This window comes from Anopheles coluzzii, chromosome X, assembly GCF_943734685.1.
Source record: "Anopheles coluzzii chromosome X, AcolN3, whole genome shotgun sequence".
Classification (NCBI taxonomy): domain Eukaryota; kingdom Metazoa; phylum Arthropoda; class Insecta; order Diptera; family Culicidae; genus Anopheles; species Anopheles coluzzii.
The window spans coordinates 7,495,531-7,509,897 of NC_064669.1; the positions used below are offsets into that span (position 1 = coordinate 7,495,531).

Here is a 14,367-nt window from a genome sequence, read left to right on the forward strand (position 1 = left end):
TAAATATTTTCTTCTTAACCGCTGCTTATTTTCCTTTCACTATGGATTTCCATTCTGTTACTTCCTTTTCTATTTCCCCTTAGATTAATTAAGTTACAATTAGTTTAGTACCAATAGGGCCAACTAGGTTTTAAGCAATTATATGTTCAACCCCAGAGGCAGACATATTGAAATTAATACATGAAATGAAATGTAATGAAATAATGCTCCGCAGTTATTTTGTGTTGGGATCCGGCGCTCTCGGTACTTCTGGAGGATCTGCCGTAGAGTAAAAATTTAGTCGTTGGTGGATTTGTCTCCAACAAACACAGCCTGGTTTGCTGCTGACGAAAAAAAAAACTTTTTTCCTTACGTATTTTAAATTTGCACGGTGAATTGGTTGGTCCTTGTTCAGATGCTTTAAGCTGTCAGTGTTCGACTTGATTTAGAGGTGAAAAAGTGTTTGTGTATGCAGGCCGTAATTTGCCACCTTAACCGCAACTAAAAACTCATTACAATGGTAATGCAATGGTCGTTTCGTTAAAGGAATATTAAGTTGTACCCCACTTTTACTCACCAGGTGCCCCAGGCGACCGGCTAGATCGCCCACCTTCGCCCCGCTACTGAATATTATGTAAAAACAAAAGTATCCTAATTGCTTTGCTTCTCGCGCTTCTTCGTCGCTTCGGTCGCGTTCCATCCGCGCGGGCTGCTGCTCATCCATTCCGCATCCAGCTCCTAAGGTGCAATGGTGCCAATGCATATCAACTAGCTCTCGTCTGGTCGATGTGTTTATCTGGCTGTAAATGAGGCTATCGTTGCAAGTGGAAAACAATCTCTCGCCATTCTTCCCGCTGGTGCGCAATTCTCGGGCTAATAGGGCCAGTAAGGTTAGTGTGGCGAGACGCGCACTTTGCACCGTGCTGCAATCGCGCCGCATGCAGCTGGAGGAAAGTGAAATGCTACACCACCACCAATCGAACCGGGCAGATTGCTGCGGTCCATCGGGAGGGTCCCGGAGGGCATGTCTGACAGAACATGACTCAAAGTTAGACTTTCGCCTGTTCGCCGGCCGGGCATTAAACGCGAGTTGCATCCCGAATCGGTCCCATGTGCTCATGTTGCCGGTGTGTTTGGTGCAGCACGTCTTCGAGGCAGTCAAAGAAGCGGTCCGTATGATGTACAGTTTCGCTTGCTCCTGCTGGAGGCGGAGAGGTTATTTTTATTGTTCCGGCCGCACAGCGCTAGCTGCAACGATCGCACGGTGTTTGACTATTTTTGTTCGTGCACTATTCTTAACCAAAGGAAGGGCACGCCGAGAACGGGGGTTCGGGTAGGTCAGTTTATTATAGTTTGGCGTGATGCAAGCATGAGCAACACCTGCAATGCACACTCCGAACTAGTTCCAGGAGCATGCGAAAAATCCGTTGCTTTAATTCTCAGCAGAACACGACTAAAGGGGGAAGGGAAAAGCGACTGTTTTACATGCTTTTCCTTAGCTATTTGTGGGTAAATTGTGCAGTATTTCATTTTTTTTTGTCGCTGTCGGCCATTTCAATTGCTTTGTTAAGTAATGTGCCGCATTTGCAGCTTCTGCTACCAGGGCTCAACACAATGCTCCGTGAAAGGCTGCGTGAGGTAGGTCAGTTGGCTTCTACGCGGTTGGTTTATCGGTTTAGTTTTCCCTCCAGCACTGGACGATTTTCTCTCCAGCAGTACGCACTGAAATGGGGTTAGCTTTTTCCGCCTTCTGTTTTCTTTTTGCATGATCCAACGCCAACGACAGTAGTGTGGAATTTCCCGCACAGATAGTCGCGTTGGGCAAATTAACCCATCTTCCGAACATGCGACTAGGCGGGTGTGTGTGTGTGTGTGTGTTCCCCCTACTAGTGTTGAATGTAGATCGCAAGCTAAAAATAATCATAATATCTCTTCCAACCTCGTTCTCGATCGCAACATTTTTCCCTACCACACATTTCGCTCTGAATGCACAAGCCGCTCACTCTCTCTCGCTATCCCGAGCTCTCGATCTTTTCTGCGCTCGCTCAGTCCGCTCGCAGATTCTCTAATTTTCACGAGTCTATGAAACTATGAAAATACGCACAAGCACACACACACACACAGCCACACACATAACCAACGCACATTTGGGGCAGATTTTCCATCTCTTCCTACGCGCTCTCTGCTTCACTTTGGCGGTTTCGACTTTCGTGTACAAAAAAAAAAAAAAACAAAACTCGACCGTACCGAGAGCAAATGTGGAGCAAAATTATATTTGTCGCGGACCGGTTGGAGATTTTTGAATGCGTGTAGTTTTTTTTTTTTCTTCCATAAACATGTGTTTCTGTGTGCGTTTTTCCCTGCTACTGTTGCTGAGAGAGCATCCAATACGCGAGAGACAGTTTGGTCGGTTGTTTCTGTGTGTGTGTGTTTTTTTTTTTAATTTATTTGAGTTTGATTTTTGCTGCCACGAATATTTCTCGAAAAAGTGTCGACCGATGACGGAAGCAGGGCACAGGGAAGGCAAGGTGGCAAGAGCATTACATTCTTCTCAAACTCACAGAAAATTGGGGTTACAAAAAATTTATTTCCCCCGCCGGCACGGCCCCGGACGTCACGCGCGTTGCCCGATAAAGGTGAATGGGCTGTTGACTGTTGGGGGGGAGGGAATTAATGAATGAATTCGGGCGATCGGGTCCGCTGCGACAATGGGACATGTGCACTGTGTGTGTGTGTGTATTTCTCTTTTTTTATAATACCCCTTTCTTTCTCGTTCTCTCTTTTTCGATCCTTATAGATGTTGGAAAGCGGGGACAAAAACAAACCCACAAACATACGAGTGACTATGCATGTGCGTCACCTGCCTCCGGAATTGCTTTTGCGCATCGGCGGAAAAGCAAAAGCTCCGTACCATTCTGCTTGCGTACAACCTACGTTCGCTTTGGTCTGGGATGTCTGGTGCTAAAAGTGGCGAAGCTTCGTTCGGGTTCGGGTTTGGGCGCCTTTGAATGCCATACTTGTGTGTGGTGTCTGTGCTACGCTGACGGTATGAATGAATGGTTCGTTGATTGAATGCATTATTTCACACACGATTGCAGCTAATTCAAAGACAGCATCAACTGAAGGTACAGTAAATGGGCGAACAATCAGAGGTGGATCATCCAGAGCGTCTAAGCCGGTTGCTTGCGGCTCGAGCTCGAAGGGGACACTGAGCACAACCTTGTCTCTAAAGCCGTTTTTTATGCGCTGCTTACAAATCTACAGAAAGATGTATTATGAACCTACAGACTTAAGAGACTTACATAGGCCCAAGGATGACTTTTTAAACACAAGGATGACTTTTTTTTCGTTGGGGTTTTTTTTACCAATTGTCAGACCATTGTATTAAAACACTCTTTCGGGATATTGGCTTGAAAAAGGTCGAATCCCTCTTCCGGTATGGTTGCAGCTAAGAACATTATACTTTTGCAAAACGTTTAGAAATCAGCTGAAATCAGAGCTGTCAGCACAAACACGTATTATTTTTTATAGGATGACGAATTATTTCAAGCTTTCCATGAGGCAGCAAAAAGGTGACGAGATAGGCTACATGTGAGCTTGTAGCTCTGATTTCAGTTGCCATAAAAAAAAGGTATCTCTATGGAGATTGGCAGGAAGGGAGTAACGGTTGCTAAGGACTTGTATGGCACCTTGCACTCTCCGACTGTCAAATGAAGATTTGTCTTGACGGGACTGGACAAACCGACCTGTAGTAATTGGCTTTGGACAGTATTAAAAGTAAGAATTCACTGTTTCTACCGTACGTAAATACTGTTTACAATTACAATGTTTACAACGATGGCTCAAAACTATGCACATTTTTGGAATTGTCAAAGGGCTATGGCAAACTGAAGATAATCTGCTACAGTTTAATTTTTTTCTTCTTTATTTTACATCAAAGTTTTAACCATAGTAACGTAACTGTTATCCCAAAATGGAATCAAAAGAACTGCTAACGATCTGATTATTTTATCATACTCAATTTTATCATACTCAATACTAACATCAACTTAATCATGTTATCCTTTCATCCTTCCCTCTTTGCTGTCCCATCCTAAATCCTCCTCCTAAGCCTGCGTGGTCGAACAGATCCTTAAAAGCTTTACGAACGGATAAGAAGCGTAAACAGCGTGCATATATGCATACTCGCTCTCAACATGCCCAACGGGTATACAAATATGCTTCCACAGCATATCGTATTTACAACAGAGCGTGCTATAAACTATACATCATGCGTCTCCAATTAAGATTTATCTCTGACCCTCGATTCTGATCTGGCGATTTGCTAATAATCGTCGCAACTCTATCGGCATCCCTTCCATAATTTCCCTTGGCGATGAAGTGGCTGATACGCCCTCCAGCTGCAGCGAGTTATTTGCTAGACATTTTTCTAGCGTATTTGTGGACCCAGACTCCAGTCCAGTATCCTTATCTGATGGCTTAGCATATGTACCAAGTGATATAATTTCCTGCAACACAGTGGCTATCGATGATGAGGTCATTTACTCAGCATTGAAAAAATTCAAAAATTGCTTTTCGCCGGGTCCAGATGGCATACCCGCTTGCATATTGAAAAAATTCAGCACTTTGTTTGTTCCCATACTTAAACGCCTGTATGTGAGATCCTTTCAAGAGGGAACCTTTCCAGCTGTTTGGAAAATTGCTTGGATATGTCCTATTTTTAAAAAAGGTGACCGTTCAGTCGCTTCAAATTATCGTGGTGTGTCCATTCTATGTGCTATGGCTAAGGTGTTTGAGTCACTCGTTCATACTGCCATACGTAACGAATACGTAACGAATTATATAACGCAACATCAATACGGATTTATGCCTAAACGATCCACCACGAGCAACCTAATGCACTTTGTGTCTTCATTAATGTCGAATATTGCATGTAATCGTCAAGTGGATGCAATATACACTGATTTTAAAGCCGCTTTTGACAGTCTACCACATGACCTGCTAATAGCTAAGCTAAAGAAATTAGGAATAGGCTATCCTTTAATAACTTGGCTAAATTCATTTATAGCAAACCGTAGCTACACAGTCAAAATATAGAATTTTCTCTCTTCTACATTCATAGGCCAGACGGGTGTACCCCAGGGAAGTGCGCTTAGCCCTTTACTGTTTATCTTATACATAAACGATTGTATTAATGTTCTACCTGCTGATGGACACCTTCTATTTGCTGACGACTTGAAGATATTTCTTCCTGTGTCCTCTATTGTTGATTGTCAAACGCTTCGGAGTTTTTTAAATAAATTTTCATCTTGGTGCTCGTCTAATGGGTTAGTGCTTTGTCCCCCTAAATACTGTGTTGTCTCTTTTGGTCGTCCTAACAGGAAAATTACATGGAATTACTTTTTTGGTCAAACTCAGATCTTTAGAGAGTCTTCTATTAAGGACCTTGGTGTTTGGCTCGATGACTCCCTCACATTCAAGGATCAGATCAATCATGTCGTTGCTAAAGCGAACAAAGCGTTGGGACTAATAATTCGTCTTGCCTCTGAGTTGAGAGATCCGCTATGCCTGAAGGCGCTTTACTGTTGCTGGGTTCGATCTATTCTGGATTACGCTAGTGTTGTGTGGACCCCGGCTGGAGGTGTCGCTATGCAGAGACTAGAGAGAGTGCAGAGGAAGTTTACGCGTATCGCTATTCGTAGATTTCTGCACGGACATAATGCACCTGTGCCCTCTTATTCTCTCCGCTGTCGTATGTTGGGCTTGATGGAAATCAAATCCCGGCATTCACACGCGCAGTCTTACTTCATTGCCAGCCTCCTGACTTCCAATATCGATGCTCCTTCGCTCCTCAGCTCCATTCCTATTTACGTCCCTTCTCGTCGTCTCCGCGATAGACCTCCCATTTTTATCCCCTCCCGCCGTTCTGTTTTTGGTCTGAGAGATCCATTTTTGAGAGCTTGCGCAGCATTTAATGAAGCTCATGATTTGTTCGACTACCACGTCCCCTTGTCCAGTTTTCGCTCTCGTCTTTCTGAGTCCTTGTCTCTATCATCAACCTCCCATCCTTAACACTTCCTTCTTCCTTAGTTTGTAAGACATATTATTGTGAAACCCTAGGCGGCTGACAATATGAAATAAATAATAATAACAATAATAATAATAATATAATATCATTTAAAAACTGGTCTGCGGTCGGTGCTACTATTTTCAGTCACATTTTGACCCGCGTGGTCAAATGAGTTTGACACCACCGGTGTGAACCTTTATTCACAGTTTCACAGTTTTGGATATATATTTTTTTTATTTCTGGTTTTTATTTCAATCAATCAACAATTCATAAAAAACGATGTTTTTTGTGCAGGGTTTCTAAACTTTTATTTTCAATACAACAACTCTAATTAGACTCGATCTGATTCGTATGGATCTATAAGCAACTTGATTTCTACGAAGTTTTTAATACACTTAAACGAAACTAGTTTTTCATTGGTAACTTTAGAGACGGCGCAATAAGCAAAGGGGACCAACTAGGTTGGATAGAATACAATTTTATATAAAGTTTTATTACTCGCATTGGGTGTAGTTCGAGCTAAGCGGAAGCAAAGCAGACGTTTACTTCCTGTTGCAAGAACCACACCACAAGATCGTCGTAGCACTCTCCCCTGGTTCTGCACAGCGACAAATCGCAGAGCACATTTTATGCTGAGCTAGCATAAAATGTGCCATACCCGATGGAGCAGCTATCACCAGGATCTGCCCGAGATGGAGTCTCGGCAAACTTCTAGTGTCGATGCTTGGGGTCACGCTGGTCCCGTGCGTTCAGCAGTTTGCCCATAGCATTCGTGTAAGACAGGCGTGTCAAACATACGGTCCGCGGATAAGGCAAGAAAAACGGTAGTGATAATGTTCGTGTAGTGGATGTAGGAGAGACCAAAAACTAAAACTAATTAATATCTGTTGATAACAAAATGATGGAAGAAACATGCAGATGGGCACGTGGGCATTTAATCATTAAATATTTAATCCATTTGAAGCAACGAAAAATATTCTCCTCAATCACTGTATCCTTCTTTGTGTGGAATAAAGTTTCTTTTAAATTTTAATTATTTTTTTTTTAGTAGATCAAGTATTGAAATACTCAAGCCGCAACAAGTTTGACATTACTGGGTTAGGATGCGGTGGACGGTGATGTCAACGCCACAGAAGCTGTATAGTGGTGGTATGAATTTCAATAAAGAGGTATGGGGGAGCCGATCCGAGGTCGTGATAGCACTCTCTGATTTTGGTGTGACGGATGATAGTCACTCCATTGTAACCAATACATGCCTAGAAAGTAATGCAGAGTGTAACACGAGCTCTACCTCGCTCGCAGGCACAACTGTGTGGACAAGTGAAGTTTAGCGGAGCATGGCGTTGATACCGACAGAGAAGGAGCGTACAATCCACCCTCAGGCAACACCGTGACTGATGTAAAGTGATCCATGATAGGGAACGTCCCGTGCATTCTACGACTAGCTATCGACGGGTAAACTAGCGTACATCATCGAGCTGTACGCATAGTGAAGGGAATACGCATAGTTGTGTTTTACGATACTTTTTGGAAGCCGCCTCCCTGGTGCGTAAATTGTTAAAAGTGTTTGAAGCTCTACAGCAAAACGGGCGCATACGGAGACGAACATGGACGAGGTGGATGGAGCGATACAACCATCGTTTGAACTGGCGGAATGCTGTGTGCAGGACGCTGACAGTGTGATCCCGGACACAGCCGGGGAGTTTTGTGGTCTTTGGCATCCTGACTTCCCGGACCTTGCCGCACTGCTGGAAAGTATCGAAATTTTGGAACGAGAACGCACCGCGAGCGTAGTGCCGGATCCTTCTGCGGCCAACGGCAACCCGCCAGTGGCAGCCGGTGCAGTCTACAACACGCCGGCAACCGAGCAACCGGCCGACATGCTGATGGTAATGCACGATGCCTATGGGACAGATTTTACCTTCGTGGATGAGTTCGGTAGCAGTGGCGCGCCGATGATGGCTACGCCGCCGCAACCGCCTGCAGGTATGCTGCAGGCACCCGTTGCTGATGATGCTGGCGGATATAGTTTCAATCAGGCTCCGCACGCGCTGTACCAACCGCTGTCGAACCCGGCGCCCATGTCACCGATGTCCCCGATGTCGTCCCAGATGCCACCGCCGATACCACCGTTGCCGCCGATGCCACCGATGACGCCGATGCCGCCAATGTCGCCAATACCACCGCTGTTGTCACCGCCGATGTCGCCTATGTCGCTGATGCCACCGATACCGCTGATGCCACCGATGCTGGCGATGCGGCCCCAGATGCCACCGCCAATACCGCCGATGTCGCCGATGCCACCGCCCATATATTTTAATCTCGACCGGAACGGGTGGGCAGATGGGGCTGTATGTGTGTACCTTCAGTGCCATCGATCCTAAATTTAAGTGTTTAAATTTAAGTTAAGTTGGTGCTTCTTCGTCGTTCCCGTCACTTGCTCGCAAAGTTAACAAGTGGCGTTTTGTCGCCTGTCGTCAGCACTGCGTGTGGGATGCCAATTGTATCCGTTTATTTTTTTGTGCTCTGTCTTTTTGCGCAGTGACAAGAATGACTTTTTTTTTCAATAAAACAGTACTAATAGAGTATCAATAATAAACTTTATTTTTATTGGAAACGATATTTGACTGGTTGAGAAAACTTACCTATTATTCATTGGATTCATCAATCCGTAATCGCTTTTTAGTCTAAATTGTCAGTTCCAAACCAAGATCGAATCCGTAACAGGTTCAGGTACAGTTCCAGGAACGATATGGGTATTTCAAAACCGGTATGGGTTCGTGAGCGGTTCCAGGCCCGGTATATGTTCAGTAACAATTACAGGTCCGATATGAGTTCATGGTAGGTTCCAGGAACATTATGGCTTCATGATCGTGCCAGGACCGGTATGGGTTCTTGATCAGTTTCAAGTTCGGTATGTGTTCATAATCAGTTCCAGGACCGGAATGAGTTCATCATCAGTTCCAGGACCCTTATGGGTTCAAGAGCGGTTGCAGGACCGGAATAGGTTAAGGTACAGTTCCAAGACCGGTATGAGTTCATGATCGGTTCTAGGACCGGTTTAGGTCCATGATCGGTTCCTGGACCGGTATGGATGCAAGAGCAGCTCCAGGACCTATATGGCTTCATGATCGATTCCATGACCGGTGTGGGTTCATGATCAATTCCAGTACTGGTGTGAGTTCATGATTAGTTCAAGGACCGGTGTGGGTTCATAATCATTTCCAGTACCGGTTTGAGTTGCTGATCAGTTCCAGGACCGGTATGGGCCCATGATCGGTTCCTGGACAGGTTTGGGTTCATGTTCCGTTCCACGATCTTTATTATTCATTGACGGCTTAAGAGCAGTTCCAGAACTGGTATGGGTTCATAATCAGTTTCTGGACCGGTATGAGTTGATGAACAGTTCAAGGAGCGATATGGGTTCATGATCAGATCCAGCATCGGTTTGGGTCCATGATCGGTTCCCGGACCGGTATGAGTTCGAGAGCGGTTCCAGAACCGGTGTGGGTTCATGATCGGTTCTAGAACCGGTGTGGATCCATGATTGGTTCCAGGACCGGAATGGCTTTAACACGATATCCTCCTCGTTCTCTCGCAGTGTTTTGAGTCAGCACGTAGCGCATGGCGAGAGTGCGATGAGAGCGACAATTTCTCTCTTGTTCCATTGCGATAAGCGGCGTAGCACATGTTTTTCACGTTCTTGCATTTCTAGTTCATTCGTTTTAAAGAGAATCATTGAGTTTCAGATTGAAAGCAGAAGAGAAATAGAATCCGTCATCCTGATACGGGTGACATGGCAGTCAACGTGTTAAGATCAGTTCCAGGACCGGATTGGGTTGATGCACAGTTCTAGGACCCAATCATGATCAGTTCCAGGACAGATGTGGGTACAGTACAGGATCGGTATCAGTCCCGGGATGAGATCATGATCAGTCTCTGATCCAAAATAAGTAATTTGGTGTTGATCTTACGTCTTTTGAGAGGTTGTCATCAGATGTTGGATTTAATTGAGTTTCGAAGTGAATAATTTCGGCGTACACTTCAAAGTACACGGGACCTTTATTATTTCCTTGCGCATCCTTGTCACCTCTCAACTGATCAACTAGTAGCTGTAAAAATCGGACATAGTGTCTGTCGGAAGTCTCATCGAACTTCCAAGTGCAATAGACTGCTGCAGCTACTCTATAAGTAAGTGATCTTCTTGCACCACGATTGTGAGTGAACAGTTATGTTACCTCAGTAGCCAAACCTCTTTCTTTTTCCATTCATGCATTTATTACTTGATGAATCCTTTTTGTTTTATCTAGTATTTTCTTTTTGAATACCTATGCACCAGGCTCTCTTTGTTTGGAATCGAATATAAGGTATCAGGAGTAATCAAAAAGCTACATCCCGTGTACGACGACCCATTTAATACGATTTTGGTCATTTTGACCCTGAAAATGAGTTACAATACACACCCTTTCGCGTTTGTCGTGTGGATGCAGCTTTAGCAATTGTATAGTTCACTCGTCGATGATTAGGATGATGACGCAAATACGCATTTATGGCTCTCTCGTTCGTGCGCTCGTTAACACATTGCACGCTGCAACACTTCGTCTCGTACTTTGCCTCAGACAGCCTCAGAAAAAAACGATCAGCAGTGGGATTGAAACAGCGAGGAAGAGAGCGAGTACGAGAGAGAGAGAGAGAGAGAGAGAGAGAGAGAGAGAGAGAGAGAAAGAGAGAGAGAGAGAGAGAGAGAGCGAAAGCATACGACAGAGTCGACATTAACTCACAGTTTGAGACGATAATGAACGATTTAATGACTGATCAAATGATCCTAATTTAATTGATTTAATTGATTTAATTGATCCGCCGACCATCAGAAAGATCCGATCATTAGTTTGGACATCAAAATTCCTCAACTAGGACACCGAAGGCGAAAAAGAAAAAAGGAAGAGGAAGCAAAACCAACGCGTGTCTTGACTTGGTAGAACTTCACAGCTTTCGGATGGAAAAGTTTAACAAACACTCTACAATTGCCGTTTAAAACGAGCGATACATTTATTAGCGCTTTTCTTTATTATTATTTATTAGCGCACATGGTTACACAGCTGCGCTGTTGCGTCCGGTCGCTACCACACACCGCTCACAGGTGCTCACAACTGCAACGTCTCGTGCTGCAGATCCATCAGCATGGTGTAAGCTTCAATCGCGCTGACCTCTTTGTTGACGTATCTGAGCAGTATGAAGTCGTGCCGGGTTTTGTAGAAACTCTGCACGTCCGGATCCTCTAGCTCTTCCAGCTGGTAGTCGACCAGGCTCGAAAGCTGCATGATATCGTACGGGCCAATATCTAGCGGTGGCACACTTCCCTCGGCTCTGGACACACCTGCGGCTGGCTGCGGCCCGGCTCCAGCCGCTTCCGGTTCCGGCTCTGCCGACGAGCTGGCGCCCGATTGCTGCTCCGCTACGGCCGGCTCCACCGCCTGCTCCTCCATCTCGCGGTCCTGCTCGTCCGCGCCCTGCATCAGCAGTGCCTCGCCCGCCTCCGACGATTCCTCCGACGACTCGTTGTTCTCGTCCGAATCGTGGGCCCCGCCCGGATGGTCCTCCTCTTCGATCGGCGGCCAAAGCTGGCCCACCAAATACAGCTCGTTCGAATCTTCTGGCTGGATGCACATGCTTACGCTGTCAGTATCTGACTAACGGCAAACGGCGACAAAGGAATAGCTAGCTAGGCATCATCATTCTTCCTCTCCCCTTCAGACACGGAACACTCATGTACATCCTGCCCCGTTATTGTGTGCGACAAGGGGTAGCCAACACTCAGCGTTGTCACGCCAACTCGCGCAACTCTGTTGACATAGAATGTATGTGTCCAGTGCTTATGCTATCACATTCCAGCGCAAACGAATAGTACTGCCCTTTATATGCCGCTCTCTCTCTCTATCCCTCTATTTCTGTATGTGTTTCAGTATTGTACACACAGACATGCGACGCGTTTGATCCTCTCCCGGCGCAAGTGTTCCCCGTTCAAAGCGTTAGAACCAAACATTTGCTGGGATGGAGGGGGGCAGATGACCCGATGGTTCTCTCCAGAGTACACGGAGTATACACGCAAAAAACTAGTAGTAGTGCCGCAAATGACGAGCTTTATGTGGTGTATTCTTATTCTGTTTTTGCAACCATCTCGGACGCGCCCTCTGTCCCTTTCACTATCTACGGGCGTTGCGATTTTCGAAGTATATACTCGCATGAGGGCGCTTTGCTGCCTGGTGGTGGGACAATTTGAAAGGTATTGGTGGTACAATGGGTGCACATGATGTCATGCTGAACCATTAACCCAGCCACCCCCACCGCCATGCCAGAATCGCTCGTTGGCTCTTCCTTCAACCCTTTTCGTACGCCCGGCACCAAGCCACCCTACGAATGTGCGACAATGAAGCGCTTTGCCTCGTCATTCGAGGCCATTAGAATCAACGGCATCAACACAACGGTCAAACGGTGACAAAGGGTCACAGTGAAGGGGTTTCGCAAACTACAATTGTAATAAAATATCAGTTTCGTTTACTGCAAGCGTTTGGTTGTCCGTACCTTTCGTTTTGTATGATGTGTGTGTTGATTCATCCCTCGCCAGCCTCGCGAAGGAGTGAGAACTCTCCAAAGGTGTAATAATAATGATCACTAATTATGGTAATTTTGGATGTATGATTCTCAGAAATTAACGATGCATTTTAATTGAACGTTGTTCGCACTGCACTAATAAATTGCCTCAGCCTCACTTTGGGCTGATTCGTTTGACACGTAGCGTTAGCCTCATCCGCGTTAATGAAGACATACGAAAGAATTGTTAAGAAAAGGCCACAGCAAATACCTACCCCAGCTGAATCGTCCCAGTTGAAAGGAAAGGAAAGAAGAGTTTTTATTTTTGGCTGAAAACGCTGGAAAGGCAATTGGAAAGGATGGCAAGCAAAAAACAGCGCAGCGATCAAAGAAGGAAGCAAAGCAAGGCAGGAAAACTGCTGCCACTGCTCGCCGGAGAAGAAGATCTTTTCTCTTATAAAGCGCCAAATCGGGGACTTATTTTTATTTTATTATGTTTATTACACCATGCAGGCATTCGGGGCAGTTCTTTAATTCCAAGTAACAGCATCGGAATACCGTCTGCATATGGTGTTAAGGAAAGTACTTGGTTAGGTTGATGCACAAAATCCGATATCCAGAATATCCAGAAAATCTTCAAAATCTAAGCAAACCAATTCGGGTTTTCAATTGGTGTTTTAGACTAACATCACTAATAATAGCACATGACTGAACACTATAACTAGTCTATTTCAACACCATGCTGGTCATGATTCGGAAGCTACGTGGTTATTCTGCTGAGGAATGGACATGACCCGACGTTAATAATTCTCTGGGATTTTTCAAGATATCGACCTTAGTTTTTTGCAGGAGCATAGATTGTAGTATTTTGCAAAAATCAATTTCAAGAATTGTGGGTTCGGGGGCTATCCAGATCCAAATAAGGTTCCAGGACTTTTTTCCAGAATTGGGTGCGATAGCATTTACAGAATTAATTTGCAAATTGGATCATCAATTTCAGAATCAGTATGTGTGCGGGATCAAATGAAGGACTTGTATGGGTTCCTGCACCGGTATGGGATCTTTATCAGTTCCAGATGTTGTGTAACTTAATGACTTACTATACTAAGAGGTCCAAGACATGGGTTTGAAAACAGTACCAGGATCGGTATGTGCTTTGGTAATCAATATCACTTAATATGCCTCTTGGATTTACTTTACACTTGAGAATTCCAATGTCCTCTGGCGCGCATCATTAGGCTATTAAATATTACCAAAATTATACTGCGAAACTCCGAGACCGGGCCAAATGAACTACACCCCACAAATTGCACTGTGTAGTTACTGCAATATAACAATCATTTGCCATCTCGATCGCATCAATCCTAATGGCGGGCTGTTAGCACCTCAAAAAGGGGAATCATTTGACACGCCCGGGGTGTGATGTATCATGGAGTTTTTTTTCTGCTTTCTTGCTTTCTTCACGCGTTCGGCTTTCTTTCCGCTTGCTGACACACCCCGTCCGATGTCAAAACGATGGCGAGGCCAGAAGGCTGTAACAAAGCGCATGTCCCGAAAAACCACTTGCACCGTACGAAAAGCCACAGCAAAGAAAGGAGCAAGCGAGGATCAATTTGATGCCATTTGTTTTCGTCCGTTCACCGCTTCGCTTTACAGCACCGTGGGTGCGGAGGGGTTGTTCTTGGTGTTTCTTCCTTCCTTGCTTCTTCGCTGGTTGCATTGGCTTT

At 45.1% G+C, this 14,367-nt stretch overlaps 2 protein-coding genes across 2 annotated transcripts in view; both read left to right on the forward strand.

Annotated features, from left to right (window-relative positions):
* LOC120959902 (rho-associated protein kinase 1) overlaps window positions 1-10,792 on the forward strand; it is a 212,346-nt gene extending 201,554 nt beyond the window's left edge. Inside the window, exon 13 of the transcript XR_007452254.1 lies at window positions 10,770-10,792. The gene's annotated coding sequence lies outside the window, so the exon portion shown is untranslated. The remainder of the gene's footprint in view (window positions 1-10,769) is intronic.
* LOC120960946 (uncharacterized) lies at window positions 7,657-8,433 on the forward strand. The gene has a single exon (XM_040384444.2). The coding sequence runs from the start codon at window positions 7,657-7,659 to the stop codon at window positions 8,431-8,433; it is 777 nt and encodes a 258-aa protein (XP_040240378.2).
* Window positions 10,793-14,367: the final 3,575 nt, after the last annotated feature.

Excerpts from the sequence above, each read along its gene's own strand:
- LOC120960946 (XM_040384444.2), top strand. The coding sequence starts at position 7,657 with ATGGACGAGGTGGATGGAGCGATACAACCATCGTTTGAACTGGCGGAA.